Source organism: Ranitomeya variabilis, chromosome 1 (genome assembly GCF_051348905.1).
Source record: "Ranitomeya variabilis isolate aRanVar5 chromosome 1, aRanVar5.hap1, whole genome shotgun sequence".
Lineage (NCBI taxonomy): Eukaryota > Metazoa > Chordata > Amphibia > Anura > Dendrobatidae > Ranitomeya > Ranitomeya variabilis.
The window spans coordinates 790449581-790467131 of NC_135232.1; the positions used below are offsets into that span (position 1 = coordinate 790449581).

Here is a 17551-nt window from a genome sequence, read left to right on the forward strand (position 1 = left end):
GTCCTGACACCAGCACTCTGTTTATGATCACAGGACATGACTGCGGCCCCTCTCCGGGCTGATAGTCCACAATGCAGGTGGGATATGCATAGTAGGAGCAGTTCCTTCCTAGACTGCAGTCCATCTCTTTGGAGGACAAGGGACAATGGGCGGCTATAGGTCCTGGACCATAACATCTCCAAGAAAGCAAGTCTCTCCCCATGGCACCAGCCTAGGAAGGAAGTGCATGAATCTGTCCATGAAAACCCGCTTGACTATCTGGGCTGGAGTGGAGGATTCTGGCTGTAACCACTTTTCCATGCAGCAGATCAAACATTTGGGATTTAGGTGATTTGTCCCCATAATATGCCCAGTGGGGAACCCTTTGCGCTCTCACTGAAATAGTCACTCCTGCGCGTGACAAAATTTCAGTTTTTAACTAGGCATACGCCTGCGCATCCTTTAGTGTCTAATCATAATAGGCCTTCTGGGGTTCACCAATTAAATAGGGGGCCAGCACCTCTGCCCACTGCTCTGGTGGAAGCTTCTCGCACTCCGCCTCCCACTAGAACACTGTCCAAAATGCCTCCACAGCATCAACCAGGGTCATTTTTTGCATCGCTCGTCTTACCGTCTTCCAGACGTACGTGTCGTCACCTGGACTTGGGGAAGGGACTGCTGGCCTTTCACGAAACTCCTCTGCCAGCAAGTCAAACTGCTTCTGGTACTGCTGATGCATCTACTGTATAAGCAGCTTACTTGTCTCTGGTTGCGCCATTTGTTGCTGCTGTAATTGTTGTTGGTGCTGTAATTGCTGTTACTGCTGGGCTTGAAGCAGATGTTTTAGCAGGTCCTCCATCCTGCCTGACGTCGTACGCTGGCTTGTGGCCGTCCCACGTGATCACATGAAACGCTATCCGCACTTCTAACACCATCTGTAGTAGATCGGCTCACATGGCTGCATGCGAAGGTAGTCACTGCGCATTTAGGGATGCACTTGGTTTATTAGTTACAGCATAAATCAAGGTTTAAGCGCAAAAATAAACGTGGCCCTCTGGGCAAAAACAGCAAAACAGAACAGTAGCACTTGCACTAGTGGGAGTCAGCCCACTCAGGTTTAGCAATGTCCTTGCACAAGCACCATGTGCACAAACACTCTCCTGGAGTCTTAGTCTCCAGGCCCTCAACAGCCCAGACTACCCCTGGCGTTCAACTATTTAAGCCCAGACCATGTGACTCCTCAACCATGTGACTGTCACATGACTGTGGCATCACCAATGTCCTGTCAGCACATGGCGGTACCGGCTCTGTAGGTGGAGATACGGTAGACATTCTCCCACCCACTCTATGAATGTCTACTTAAAAACTAGCATGTCATGGTTCCACCCATCAGTGTGTCTCGGATGCAGTTACTGACAGCTCGGTCGTCCAATCCGGTACAGGGGCATGCTTAGCTGTCAAGTGTGTTGATTGACAGCTCGACTATCCAATCTGTGACTGGGAGGCGTCGGTTGTCTCTAATGCTATGGAAATTTGGTTTGGATAAATCTATCCCTGTGTGTGCTGCGGCCGTTCCCAATTAGACTGAGTATTTTGAGTGCTCAAGGAATGAGACTGCACACCATTGTGACAATAACATTCCACCAATACTGATGATTTATTGTACATACATGGATTTATAATTGCATATAGAAAGGGGTGGTTAGTTAATTACCATATTGTCTAGCTCCTCTGTTATTGGTTATCTAAATATATATGGAATATTGTGATTAATGCACATATGAATGCTGATTAAGCAACTAAAGTGTAGCTCTCTGCATCTAGGACAAAGTTGAGACATCTGATCATCACTTAATACATCTGGCGTTGTTCTGCTTTTGCCTGGAAAACCCCATACAGTCTGTCTGGCTTATATCAGTTTATGTCAGCCAATTTAAGCCATTGAATATAATGTATATATTAGCTGTGAGTATACTTGCAAGTGAGATCTACATGATATATATATTTCCATCACAATAAGTGTTCACTATCCTGAGTGATTGCCATGCTGCTTAACTGAGCTGCTTCTCCCAGACCTCTGCCAGACGAACATTCAGCTTGTGAGGTTTGTGCTCCCTGTGCCTTGAGTTCTGTATGCTTGATCATTTGCTGCCTGACTTTGGACTTTGTTTTGACCGACAGTTTAACTCCTTCTGCCGTGATCCGTTATCCTCCTGGTATTCTTACCTCGGAACTTTACTTGACACACTTTTGTCTCTTCCTTCTGTTTTTGACATACTCTCCTGGCTTCTCCCCTTGGACTCCTTGACCATTCTGACCCACGGCTTGGCCATGAGAAGTGACTAGTCACATTCAATCTACTGGAGCATCACCATTCTTCTGTAATTATGGTTTTCATGCTCATTTTGGTGAATTTTCTGGGATTAGTTCTGAATGCCCTGGGGTGAAGGTCGCTGTACAGAGACTTGGGGATGTCTGGAGGGAGGTTCAGAAGAATATTGGACTGCTCAGATTCACCTAAAAGAAAAGGCAGATAGAAGATGTTCGGTATGTCCTGTTTTTAAGATTGGGGATAAGGTTTGGTTGTCGTTTCTAAGACCATTAAACTTTAAGTGCTATCGGCAATGTTGGGTCCAAAGTTTATTGGTTCATATGAGATCCTAGAAGTGATCAATCCTGTGGCATTTAGATTAAATCTTCCTCCATCCCTTCGCATCACTAACGTATTCCATAAATCCCCATTAAAGGAGTATGTCCCTTCTGCATTGTCTCCCTCACCCCTGCCTCCTCAAGCTTTCAGTATAGGGTGGCCTGGAGTATGCGGTTCAGAGGGTTGTGGATTCTCGGAGGGTCTGTAATTCCCTCCAGTACCTCATTTACTGGAGGGGATACAGGCCAGAGGAGAGATACTGGGTCCCTGCTCGAGATGTGAAGGCCGATCGATTAGTCAAGGCCTTCCATCTAAAATTTTCTGTGACACCTGGGGGTCCGGTGGCCCCCACTAGAAGAGGGGGTACTGTCACAGTTCCACCCCTCAATGTGTATGGGATGCAGTTACTGACAGCTCATCCATCCAATTCAATGCAGGGGTGTGCTGAGCTGCAGTGTGTTGATTGACAGCTCGACTATCCAACCTGTGACTGGGAGGTGTTGGCTGTCTCTCACTATCCTGGGTGATTGCCATGCTGCTTAACTGAGCTGCTTCTGCCAGAGGAACATTTAATTTGTGAGGTTTGTGCTCCCTCTGCCTTGAGTTCTGTATGCTTGATCATTTGCTACCTGACCTTGGACTTCGTTCTGACCATCCGACTGTTTAACCCCTTCTGTCGTGATCACTTATCCACCTGGTATTCTGACCTCGGAACGTTACCCGACCATGTTTTTGTCTCTTCCTTTTATATATGACGTACTCCTGGCTTCTGACCTTGGACCCCTTGACCATTCTGACTCATGGCTTGGCCATGAGAAGTGACTAGCGTCACACAGCACATAACTGAACCCTCGCAACACTAAGGCTATGTGCCCATGTTGAGTATTTGCTTCCAGAAATTTCTGCAAGGTTTCTGCATCTCTTGGCACAAAAAATGCTGCAGCAAAAACGTGCGTTTTTGATGCCTTTTTGTATGTGTTTTTGTACAACAATGAAGGCTTTTTTGAGCTAGAGATATTTTTTTTAAAAAGTTTTGTGATGTAATTTCTTGGTTCAACACTAGCTTTTTCATGCTGATGCAGTGGTATCAGAATAATGGGATTAGGGCTTGGTCTCAGCAGCTGTCATTGACACTTAGCCCTAGGCTTAGTAATGAAAAAGTGTCAGCCCACCACCCTTATTACTAAACCGATAAGTAAACACAAACATACACAAACCTACACACCCATTGTCACCAGCCTATGTAGGATTAACAGAACAAAAGTACATAGGCTGTAACCAGACAACAACTAAACAAAAAAAAATTGTGTGGGCTCCTGCACAAATTTAATAACCAGCAGAGGGAAAGCCGATGGCTGGAGGCCGATGTATATAGCCTGAGAAGGGGGTAAAACCTATGGAGCTTCCCAGGCTATTAATATCAGCTCACAGCTGTATACTTAGCCTTTACTGGCTATTAAAATGGGGGACCTCCCAAAAAATGACGTGGAGACCTCCTGTAATTAATAATCAGCAAAGGCTATGCGGACAGCTGTCGGCTGATATTAATAGCCTAGGAAGGGGTTATGGATATTGCCCCCCAGGCTAAAAACATCAGCTCTCAGTTCCCACAGAAAAGGTGCATCTATTAGATGCACCAATTCTGGCATTTAGCCTCGCTCTTCCCACTTGCCCTGTAGCAGTGGCAAGTGGGGTTCATATTTGTGGAGTTGATGTCACCTTTGTGTTGTCAGATGACATCAAGCTCAGGTTAGTAATGGAGAGGCATCTATAAGACACCTATGCATTAGTAAGCCCATAGTGATAGTGTATAAAAACACAGACATCCAGAATTAAGTCCCTTATTTGAAATAATGAGACCCCTTTAATGAATCTTAATTAAACCATACTTACCGAACGCTAAATCCACCATCGCCTTCGTTACCTGCAACAAAAATAAAATAATAAACCACAGTATTCCTCACCTGTCTGCCGAGAAAATAATCCATAATATCCCATGAAGATCCTGATCACTTTGAGAGCAGTCATCCCAGTAGTGATCCCAATCCTTGTTTTGCATTCAAATATAAGCCAAACAGGCATATATACTAGGATGTGCCAGATCAGGACTGAGCTCCCTGGCACTTTTCTCCCTACCCCTTTTTGTAACATTTTGCCAGCTACATACTTCTCTGTCCTGATCTTCCTCACCTTCATCCTCCTCCATGTCACTGGCCTCAGCCAGTGTAAGCTCAGTGAGCTCTACACTTCTCTCGAGGTTCCCAATGCTCCTGAGTGTTGCCAGCTGCACATTTAGATCCATTACCTGGGCTTCCAAACATGTAACTTGCTGATATTGAGTGCAGTCCTATTTACCCTCAAACTTCTGTTCAAGGCATGCATACATCTCACAAGATGCACATCGTGTAGCATTGTCCATGGAGCACATACTAATGAGAATAGACTGTAATGATAAAAGCAGAAAAACACCAAACTGTGCTCTCGAGTTAAACTATGATACTGTGTTTAATTATGTGCTTACATACGGCCCTGTACTTAAATGCATCCCTCTCTCTGCTCAGTAGCCCTTGCTTGGAGCCCTCCAGCCAGCAATCACAGGTGTTTTCTCCTGACTCCATATATGAATGAATCTTCAATTAGAACAGGGGTGATAGATGCTGCTAGAGGTTTCTATCATTAACTCTCCTGAGAATAGTGTCGAAATCCAAAGTGGTTATTCTTACCCCTGACAGCAGTCATCAAGGAAGTGTTAGGACAGGACACTCCCATAAATATTATACTGTCCCACCACAATGCATATTAGTTAGTTGCAGGAAATAGAAAAAAATCCAGCTCAACGAGGTGGTGAAAAAGCAAAGTCTTGGTACTTTATTCACTTCATATCAAAAAATAGAGGATAAAACAACAGCACAATATAATTAAAAACACTATCTACGCGTTTCTGGTGACATAGCACCCTTAGTCATGATAACTTTAGTGCAGCCTGTTCTATGCTTTTATACTAGCAACCGGTAGGCACACCGGTGCTATGGCTAATTACAAAAGGTAATCTAGTCAAAATGAAAACACATGATAGTGTGTGCAAGCTGCAATTAGTTGCACAAGACAGATAGAAAAAAAGCACAGAAAAAAAACAAAACAAGCAGACTACATGTATACTTTGGCTATATAAAAGGAAATACAGAATAAATATATGTCATTCCATAATAATTCGTTGTTTACAAATGAAGCATGTGGAGTTATGTGACATATAATAATAAATATCCAAAAAGTTTTTGATATATCAAATTCTTTATGAAGTAGCTGGAAGAAAATGATTAGAGCAATGTCAAAATGAAAGACCTGTTGGGTGTTTCATTTATATGTTCCAAGATAATCATTCGGAGAGAATTTTTATTCAAAGAAGATTTTTACACAGGATCTTTTGCGATCTCTAAATCGGAGACCTATGAAAATATATAAATAAATAAAGAATTCTAATTATTGGCATGATGATGGTTATAAGGATACAAAAAATGATTAAAGAGGCAGGTATTAATTTACTGAATAAGAAACCTATGGACTGCATTGAAGACATTCGGGGCAAAAGTAAACGTGAAACAATCACACTATCATGTGTTTTCATTTTGACTAGATTACCTTTTGTAATTAGCCATAGCACCGGTGTGCCTACCGGTTGCTAGTATAAAAGCATAGAACAGGCTGCACTAAAGTTATCATGACTAAGGGTGCTATGTCACCAGAAACGCGTAGATAGTGTTTTTAATTATATTGTGCTGTTGTTTTATCCTCTATTTTTTGATATGAAGTGAATAAAGTACCAAGACTTTGCTTTTTCACCACCTCGTTGAGCTGGATTTTTTTCTATTTCCTGCATTCCTCACGCCTTGACACAGTGTTTCCGTGCTCCGAGCCTCCAGGGACTACAACTATGGTGAGCTGGATTTTTTCTTTTGTCTTCATATTAGTTAGTTCCATCAACGTTCATCTAATTTGTTTGGCCACTTTAAAGGGGTTGTCCTGTCCAAATTAATATGTTTAAAGTCATTCTTTGTGACTGAAGACTTATGATTTCCTCCAGTGCATGCACTGTGCGCTGCAGGGATTCACCAGTTTCTGACCTGGGACCGGAGGATATGTATGAGTTACATATACTCCCGGCCAGGGCCGGTCAAGTGGGCGTGACCTCACTCCATACACTTCTATTAAGCAAGGCGACACCCAGTCTAGTGAAATGGCCGACCAGTGGGAATGGCTGACTAGAGGACGTGGCTTCGCTGCGTACAAGTGTATGGAAGCGAGGCCATGCCCACTGGCCGGGAGTATGTATAATACATACAAACCCTCCGGTCCCTGGTCAAAAACCATCCAATTCCCTCAACACACAGTGCTTGCACTGGGGGGATTCATAAGTCTGCTGTCACACAGAGTAACTGCAGACTTATCAATTTTAGTCAATGATCAGCCCTGCCAGTTGCCTCAAAATAGGACTGTACCAGACCACGGACACCCTACTCTATACAGTACACTTTATTTGAGGTCCTTCATAGTAGGAATTGGACTATCCATGAGGAATACCATCTGGTAGTCACATTAAGGATGTTAGAGAAACAAGGATAAACTTTATAAAGTTCCAACCCTTTAAATAAAATGCACCCTGCTTATATGTGTATGCAAAGTTTTAGGTTTATCCCTGTAGCACTAATAAATTCACATATAGTATATACGGGGGAACGTTTCTCCTTGTGGAGAGTGCCAGGTCTGTGTAAGGAGACTTATAGGAAATTAAATGATCCTCTGGAAATGTAAACATACAAATTACCTCTTCAGAGAGAAAAAAGACTTGAACTCCAGTGCCACCAATTGGATGTAGCAATCCTAAAAGTTAACATTGACACTCTAACAAGCCTTGTCATATGACTTAGAATAAAAGACAAACTAGAAACTCCATTTGCAGACACCTGTTTCTGGGTGTTTGCCTCTCATCAATACAGGTCAGGAGGTTTCATTTGGCTTGGTGGATGGCCTCTGATTGGGGTTCTAACAGGTAACATGCCAGCAAATGTGTCTGCTTTGACTTCTTATCCTAAGTCATGTAGCAAGGCTCATTAAAGGGTTGATATTGACTATTAGAATTGCTGCTTCTAATTGGCAGTGCTGGAGTTCATATCCTCTTCCTTTCTGAAGAGGTTATTTGCACATATTATATAAAATATCTACCGTATTTTTTGGACTATAAGACACACTGGACTATAAGACGCACCCCAAATTTTCAGAAGGAAAATAGGGAAAAAAAATTAATGTCAAATGGGGGTCCATCTTACAGTACAAATTCAGCTTACTGGGAGGATCGGCAGCGCTGGTGGAGCGTGGTCACAGAGGGTGTTCCGGCGTGGATATGACTCCCATCCCAGACTGGTGCTACAGGTTCGGCAGTGCTTGTGGTGTGGGGGCTCCGCCAACATTTTGTGAAAACCCGGAGCCCCCACATATCCATTGCTGCGATGCTGTGGCCTCCGGGAAAATGGCCGCTGAGATCTCAATCTGTGTGTGCGCCGCTTCCGGCAGCCATTTTCCCGGAGGCCACGGCATCGCAGCAATGGAAATAAGTGGGCTCAGGGCTTTCACAAAATCTTGGCGGAGACCCTTCACCACAGAGCACTGCTGAATACATCCGTGCCAGCCTGGAAAGGGAGTGTGATCATCGCCCTGCAGTGTCGGACCGCCGCAGAATCACCCGATTCCTCATGCCGCCACACTACTTGTAAGTATATTCCGACTATAAGACGCATCCCCATTTTTGGGGAAAAAAGTGCATCTTACAGTCCGAAAAATAGGGTATGTGAACTATAACATTATTATGGACAAAAGGCAGAAAATAATTCAGATTTCTATTTTTGCATTGCCTTTAGATCGCAGCAACAATTTTCCTCCATTGCCTAAATTCATCCCTTTGCGTCCTTGTTTCTACCAAAATTTTGAGGAAGACATCCCAGCAGAACACAGGATTTTGGTGCGGAGGATCTACCATCTATGGTTATGTATGTATTGGGAACTGAATCTATACCTGAAAATACTCCTTGGCCTACAATTCACATGGGTGATGTAGTGTAGTCACATTGTTAAATTCACCTCTTGAAACAAACTACTATTCATTTGGAGAGTAACAGAGGCAGGCAGAAGCAATGGATTATAAAAAGATTATTTAGAACATGAAAAGTAAAAATTGTAAAATGCTTGTAATCAAAGTACTATAAAAGTAAAGGTACTTATCCAATTCCTCTTCTTTCTAATGAATGCACCCTTTTTTCATTCTGATTCTTTCTCTGCCAGGACTGATTAATCATTTTCAAATATAAAATTCACAGATAAAATCTTTATTTAGGGAAGACAAACTTTTCCATTACTGAGATAGGAGATGACTTATTACTGTTATTACAGCCATGGCACCTTCTCTGCAGCAAAATCGCATGTTTTATATGCCAATAATGTTTTATTCAAAAGTTATTCAGCTAGAGGAAGGGAAAAAAAAAATCAGTTTGAAAATGGCGCCCTCGGCGCCTGCGCAGTATCTGCTATCTGTGTAGCCGTGATCTGAGAGCTGCTACTGCGCATGCGCCGGCGGCACCATCTTACTGGAAGAGAAAAATAAAATTCCTTCTCCAAGATGGCGCCGCCCGCGCCTGCGCAGAAAATAGTGACACTAACAGTTTGTTTTTTTTTTACAAAATTAACTTTTATTTCACAACTAAAATAATACAAAAGCTGGACATGTTTTGTATTGCCACAATCCTCCTGATGAGAAGAATCAGATTGCTGGGTTCTTTTTACCACACAATGTCTGATGTGAAAACAATTCCAGAACAAGGTCAGAATTGCGGTTTGTTTGCAATCTCGCCATACTTGGAAATATCTTCAAGTTTTTCAGTGCACTAATGGGGTAAAAAAATGGTGTAATTCCAAAGTAAAATCTGTCTCCTAAAAACGCAAGCTCTCATACGGCTATGTGGGCAGAACAATAAGAAAGTATTGGCTCTTGGAAGAAGGGGAGAAAAAAATAAACACTCAGAAACAGAAATTGGCCTCTTTGTGAAGGAGTTATATGCAACAAGTATCAACTTAAATTTACCACTAGCATAAAGTCCAATGTGTCAAATAATCATTCTCACTGGGATATGGAAGCAGATCCGAGTTATTACCACTTAAAGTGACTTGTCAGATTAGAAAAATGGGGTTTGGTCAAGAAGGCCAAAATTGGCTCTGCCAGGGTTGTATAATTTGCAGTTGATCGAATATAAACCAGAAGTTTGTTTATAAATTGTTTCCAATTTATTGCTGTAATTTTCATTAATAGAATGATCCAAGCGCAATTATTGAGATTCTTATGGATTTATTTCTATTTATTTTTTTTTTAGTTTATTGTCTCTCTCTTGCTGTGAATCTTATTGCATGCCTTGCTTGGTGGATTGCTGGAGGTTCTGGAATAAACTTCGGATTAGCTATTTTGTGGCTGGTCATGTTCAGTCCCTGTGGGTATGTTTGCTGGTTTCGACCAGCGTACAAAGCTTTCAGGTGAGTTCTTTAACAGAGCATGTATGCAAATAACCAATATTAGTAGATGCAGAGTAGTGGGTGGGATTATTACAATGTCTTTGACTAAGGCTGTGTTCACACTTTGTGGCCATGGCACTTTTTTTGTCTCGTAAGTTGTGGAACTGCGGCTTCTCTGCTGCAATATTGGCGAATTACAAAACAATGCATTTTTCCACAAGTACTGTAAAAAAATGCAATGTGTGAGCATAGCACAATAGTGACTTGCCAGTCAAATCAAAAAATTAGATGGGTTATGTATGACCAGCATAAGTAGTGTCCTCCACATTTCAGCCCTTGACACAATATTAAGGTATACTTTTTATCCATTCAAAGTTAAAGAAATTAAATATTGATAAAAAAAAGTCCAAATGTGTCCAAAAAAGTCTGATCTATCAAAATATAAAATTATTTAAACAAACAAAAAAGTAAATCGAAACTCCAGAGTTGCAGTTTTTCAGTCGCCACTAATCCCTAAAAAAAATTACAATAAAAAGTCATCAAAATGTCATATGTATCCCAAAATTGATATAAAAACAATTATCACTCAGCACTCCAAAAAAAAATGAAATCCTCACCCATGGAGTAAAAGATAAAATAGCTTTTTTTTGTTTTTCTTTTTTACAAGTCTTAGTTTCTATTAACTATTAAATACATAAGCTTGGTATTGCTGTAATCATACTAAGGGCTTGCTCACGCGAGCATATAGCGAGAAAACGTCATATTGCACTCTGACTAATGTTAGTAAATGAGTCAGTGCTGATCTGCAAGATTTTCCTTAGCTGTAATCGGAGTCAGGAAAAAAATCGCAGCATGCTGTGAATAATTGCCTATATCGGACGGGACTTGCCAATGCAAGTCTGTGGATGCGAGAAAAATATAAGACGGCACACGGATCATCCATATGCCGCCAGATTCTTATGCACACATCTTAACGAAGATGAGAGATAGAATAGATATATAGAAGATGGATAGATATCCTGTAGATATATATTTCACAAGACCTCTACATATTATTAAACTTGTACCCTTTAGTGCCTTTCATGTGTAAAGTGTGTTTAGTCTTGTTTAACTTAATAAATAAAAAATCTAAAAAAACCTATGTGATTCCCCCCTATTTTTGATAACCAGCAAAGGTGAAGCAGACAGCTGTGGGGTTATATTATCAGGCTGAGAAGGTCCCTAGTTATTGGGTCCTTCCGAGCCTATAAATACCAGCCCGCAGCTACTCCAGAATTGGCATATGACAGTAGATGTGCGAATTCTGGCGCTTTGCTCAGCTCTTCCAGATTCCCCCGTGTGGTTACAATCGAGGTAATGGGAGTTGAAGATGATGACAGATGTGCTTTGTCAAAATTCACATCACCAGACACCGCTATTACTAACCCAGTACTCAGAAATAAAAACACACACACAAAGAAAAAAAAAACACTTTATTTGAATAAAGACTTTCCCACACTATCTCTCGTTCACCAGTTTAATGAAAAATAAACACATTTCCATGCAGTACTGCCCTAATACACCGAATCCAATTTCGTCCAGAAATAGAAACCTGAAAAACATAAAAAGACAGAAATTAACACAAGAGACAGTCACTCGTTTACCAATTTATTGCCAAAAACGTTCCAAAGAAGCTCCAGCATAGTCCACTTTCTCCTAATCTGTCTTTATCGACTGTGAATAGCAGTAAAGTGACTACTATTCATAGGTGGCAGGTAGGGACGACAACACTCATGAGAACCACTAGGTCTTACTGAGCTCAGCGACGATGATGAGTGTTAAGTTTCTTTTATTTTTTTTTACAAATTTCTGGAACAAAAAATGCCATTTAAATAATAAAAAACTATATATGTTTAGTATCCACGTATTCATATTGACAGGTCAGTTTTATCGTATAGTGAACATGGTAAGTAAAAAATCCAAAAAAGCTTTCTAGTGCATCACAGGATAAAATGAATGGTGTTATTGAAAAGTACAACTTGTCCCGCAAAAAAATTAGCCCTTGTACGGTTATGTAGACGGAAAAAGGGGTGGAAGAAACGGAAAATAGCCCGGTCATAAAGTTGCTAAAATGTATTTTATATTTATTTACCTGACTTTTGTTTTTTTTTAGTTTACCTCTGTTGGCAAAGTTTAGGGTATTCATATGATTCAAAAAACTCCCTAAGTATAACTTTTATTAAATTACATCTAAAACATAAAACTATAGAAAAATGCTCTAAAAAAGTTTAAAAAGAGAGAGTTGCCTAATGATCAAGATGACCAGGACTGCATAACTTCAAAGGGAGGGTATGACAAAAAAAGACTAATTGTCCCTAATATGTACCTTCCTAACTGCGTAAGTTGGACCCTAGATATACAAGATGGCGCCGCCTGCTCAACGACGAATAGCCCTCTATGCCCTAATACACACTGTGGGGACACGGGGGTCAGCGGGTGCTCTGGTTCGCTAGCTTCAAACTGCATGGACCAGGGATCATCCCACCAAACACCTGCTCTCTTTGTACCACAGGCATAATGCTAATCGGTCAACACAGTGGGAGGGTAAAACAGTGTGGCAGTTCTTTATTGAACCACACAATAGGCAAATAACATGTAGAACAGTCCCAACAAAATACCCAAGATGGTGCAGAGCCTCACCCTTCCTGTGATTCGCCGGGATAAGAACAGCTATTACTTGAGAGCTTCCAGGGCTGACTACCCCAACTGTGACATGAACAAAGAGGGGGCAACAACAAGCTTAGGAAGATGACAATCCATTGTGGTACAAGGCTAGTTGACAAGAGGGTCACAACCTGGCTTCTGTAAACATCTCCATGGAGGCAGGCAACCGGCCGGTCCCATTCCTAGCCTCCAAACATTTATACATCAGGCTCAGACAACCGGTTTGTCCAAATCCTGACTACCCCAAACGTATCCATGGCTCAGCGATGCCCAGTGGAGCAGATCTGTATTCTTTCAACCAGGGCCATGGACCCCTAAGCTGGCATCCTGTAGAATAACAAATCTTTGTCCCTCGTGATGGAGCTGTGATGTCTTGGCTGCTATCCTGTAGAGCAGTGTTCCCCAACTCCGGTCCTCAAGAGCAACCAACAGGTCATGTTTTCGGGATTTCCTTAGTATTGCACAGGTGATGAAATTATTGCCTGTGCAGGTGATGCAATTATCACCTGTGCAATACTAAGGAAATACTGAAAACATGACCAGTTGGTGGCTCTTGAGGACCGGAGTTGGGGAACACTGCTGTAGAGAGTCTGTGGGTTATATTTCTCTGTTAATGGCCACAGTGTAAATGGGCACCTACACATTACACTTACACCAACAAGAGTAGTGGCCAATTTTTTCAATTTTGCTTTAATTCTTTTAATAAGTATATGGCCGTTTATTAAGTCTGGCGTTTCTTACAATAGACTTAATGAGAGGCACACAGGAGTAATTAGGAGATGCTCTACACTTAATGAATCCGGCACATCTTATTAGTAGCATATGCCTCCGTGGTCCTTGCCAGAAATGTCACTATTCAAAGTTTTTCCTTAAAAAAATCTTTACAATAGGATATTTTTTTGAGAAATTGCTCTTTATAGAAACCATCAATTGTCATTACCAATATCAAAATGTCAAATGCATTGAGGAATCAATATGACTGCACTTTTTGATGTGACTATTACAAAACAGATTTCAAAATCTCTGTATGTTTAATGACCACAATTCATTACTTGTTTTTTAACCTTAGATAACTTCTACCATTTGCCTTAGGTCTGACAGCTCATTTAATTTTATGGCTTTCTTCTTCGTGAGTGGAGTGCAGTTTGTTTTATCCGTTATCCAAGCCATTGGGATTTCAGGATGGGGTGCCTGGTAAGTTCATATGTAGCTTAGGACCACATATTATGAACGAGATGATACAAGTCTTTCACAGTCTTCCTCTGTCCACCATAGCCCATCTAACATTATTTTAATGTCTATGAACTTATATCAGAGTGTGGCAGTTAAGGTAATTTTCGTCCCTAGAAATATGGAATTGTTCTTTCCTATTGGAAACTGCTTAGAGGACATGTAGACGGTGCAGTCCATTTAGTTAAAGAATAGGTTATTTATAGAAAGGTCACAGATCTGAACTCATATTCTCCACAATGAATTTACATGTTTCTCTTCCATAGGGTCCTCCTGTATCAAAAACTCTCTGTGGAAAATGTTCCTTTACTTTTTTTAAAAATAGTTGTGCTCTACAGTGTCTTACAATTACCTTACTGCATATTTATGGCACTTACACAGTCCAGTTTATTATTCTCAAGCACCAGTCTGAAATTGTGCAAGTCCTCCCATTAGGTCAAAAACAGTAGAAAAAGACAAAATAAGGCATTGGTTTGACCATGTGGCTTTTCTCAGGCCTAAAAATACAGTCACAATACACAGACATACAAACAGTGTTTTATATAAAACAAAGTTAATGGTCTCCACCTGTTTCTCCTCCTCTGAGCCCATCTCATCAGCCATTGTAACCATCTAGTGCACATAGTAAACAACAGTATTAAAATCACTATAATATATACAGTGGGTACCGAAAGTATTCAGACCCCTTTAAATTTTTCACTCTTTGTTTCATTGCAGCAATTTGGTAAATTCAAAAAAAGTTCATTTTTTTCTCATTAATGTGCACTCTGCACCCCATATTGAGTGAAAAAAACAGAAATGTAGTTATTTTTGCAACTTTATTAAAAAAGAAAAACTGAAATATCACATTGTCATAAGTATTCAGACCCTTTGTATTGAGTAGAAGCACCCTTTTGAGCTAGTACAGCCTTTCTTGGGAACAATGCAACAAGTTTTTCACATCTGGATTTGGGGATCCTCTGCCATTCTTCCTTGCAGATCCTCTCCAGTTCCGTCAGGTTGGATGGTGAACATTAGTGGACAGCCATTTTCAGGTCTCTCCAGAGATGCTCAATTGGGTTTAGGTCAGGGCTGTGGCTGGGCCAGTCAAGAACGGTCACAGAGTGGTTCTCAAGCCACTCCTTTGTTATTGTAGCTGTGTGCTTAGGGTCATTGTCTTGTTGGAAGGTGAACCTTCGGCCAAGTCTGAGGTCCAGAGCACTTTGGAAGAGGTTTTCATCCAAGATATCTCTGTACTTGGGCGCATTCATATTTCCTTCAATGGCAACCAGTCGTCCTGTCCCTGCAGCTGAAAAACACCCCAATAGCATGATGCTGCCACCACAATGTTTCAATGTTGGGATTTTATTGAGCAGGTGATGAGCAGTGCCTGGTCTCTTTGTCTTATCAGACCAGATAATCTTATTTCTCATAGTCTGGGAGTCCTTCATGTGTTTTTTAGCAAACTCTATGCGGGCTTTCATATGTCTTGCACTGAGGAGATGCTTCCGTTGGTCCACTCTGCCATAAAGGCCTGACTGGTGGAGGGCTGCAGTGATAGTTGACTTTGTGGAACTTTCTCCCATCTCCCTACTGCATCTCTGGAGCTGAGCCACAGTGATCTTGGGGTTCTTCTTCTCCTCTCTCACCAAGGCTCTTCTCCCATGATTGCTCAGTTTGGCTGGACGGCCAGATCTAGGAAGACTTCTGGTGGTCCCAAACTTCTTCCGTTTAAGGATTATGGAGGCCACTATGCTCTTATGAACCTTGAGTACTGCAGAAATTATTTTGTAACCTTGGCCAGATCTGTGCCTTGCCACAATTCTGTCGCTGAGCTCCTTGGCCAGTTCCTTTGACCTCATGATTGTCATTTGGTCTGACATGCACTGTGAGCTGTGAGGTCTTACATAAACAGTTGTGTGCCTTTCCAAATCAAGTCCTATCAGTTTAATTAAACATAGCTGGACTCCAATGAAGGAGTAGAACCATCTCAAGGAGGATCAGAAAGAAATGGACAGCATGTGACTTAAATATGAGTGTCTGAGCAAAGGTTCTGAATACTTATGACCATGTGATATTTCAGTTTTTCTTTTTTAATAAATTTGCAAAAATTTCGAAATTTCTGGGTTTTTTTCAGTGAAGATGGGGTGCAGAGTGTACATTAATGAGAAAAAAAATGAACTTTTTTGAATTTACCAAATGGCTGCAATGAAACAAAGAGTGAAAAATTTAAAGGGGTCTGAATACTTTCCGTACCCACTGTATATGCATATAGTAGAGAAATGGGGGTGGTTGGAGCTTGCCACGCTTGTAAGAATTGGAGTCCATGGGAAGCAAAACCAGTGGGTGCCATGTCTCCAGCTGATGTGGCACTCTAGAATCTAGAACTTCTGCCTTAGAGTGTCAAGCCTGACTTGCCAAGGTGAAGAGGCTTGACATGTCAATCTTTGCAAGGAGAAACGTTACCCCTTTGATTCCGGTCAGACGCATCTCACACAGCCAAACCAGATCTCACACTTTGCACTGACGAGGGGTGGTACCCCGAAATACAGTGTCTGCAAATTGAGATTTTGGTTTTAGCTTTTATCCTAAGTCATGTGACAAGGCTCGTTAGAGAGTGGATATTGACTTTTAGGATTGCTACTTCCTATAGGTGGCACTAGAGTTCCAGTCCTCTTCCTCCTCTCTGAAGAGACAATTTGCGTATTATTTATTGAAGCACAATTATTACAGTTTTGATTCCAGTTTATTTTGGAGACAATTGGAGCACCAATGGGCACAAGATTCTTGCCTTCCCTGGCCATATTGTATATGGCCTGGTGGGAGGAAAAGTTAATTTACCATCCTTCTAACCTTTTTTCCATCCACACCTTCTTTTTGTAAATTTGTTTTGTATTTACTACTTGAGATTTACAGCTAACCCACCATAAAATCATGTTGCATGTCTGGACATTTGTCTTGTTGGTGATCGCATCAGTGGCAATGTACATACAATCTACAAGCTGTAATTCAAATCATATCACTAGAGCTATCCCCTATAGGGGATGTGAACCGTTTTTCTGCAGAAAGTAATATTGTCTATCATAGATTACGAGAAAGAGGTTATGGCAATCGTGCAATTCATAGTGGGTTAAACAAAGTCAAAAGAGAACCAGAGATCAGATCTTATTTAATACCAGAGATGCCTTTCCTGGAAATACTAATAGTGCACCGTCACCTTTTCCACATCTTGTAGCCTACAATATAACCAAATCACTAAAATCATACAAAAAAATCTTCTCATCCGTTATAAATTAAGATGACATATTTTGTAAAATTATTTCTCAGGGTTGTAGATTTGTGGCAAAGAGGGGACATACTCTAGGCAACATGCTTTGGCCTAGTTTGTTCCAGGTTGAAACAAGTTGTTTGAAACCAAAAGGTTTTTTTTCAACCCCTTAAACCCTTCACGATATGACC

General features: G+C 41.2%; 1 protein-coding gene across 3 annotated transcripts in view; it reads left to right on the forward strand.

The window, feature by feature from the left end:
* SCAMP4 (secretory carrier membrane protein 4) overlaps positions 1 to 17551 on the forward strand; it is a 121193-nt gene that overhangs the window by 45863 nt on the left and 57779 nt on the right. For all 3 annotated transcript variants that reach the window (XM_077273035.1, XM_077273053.1, XM_077273044.1), the window contains exons 3-5: positions 8542 to 8670; positions 10045 to 10201; positions 13976 to 14077. In XM_077273035.1, the coding sequence (XP_077129150.1) occupies positions 8542 to 8670; positions 10045 to 10201; positions 13976 to 14077 (388 nt within the window). The remainder of the gene's footprint in view (positions 1 to 8541; positions 8671 to 10044; positions 10202 to 13975; positions 14078 to 17551) is intronic.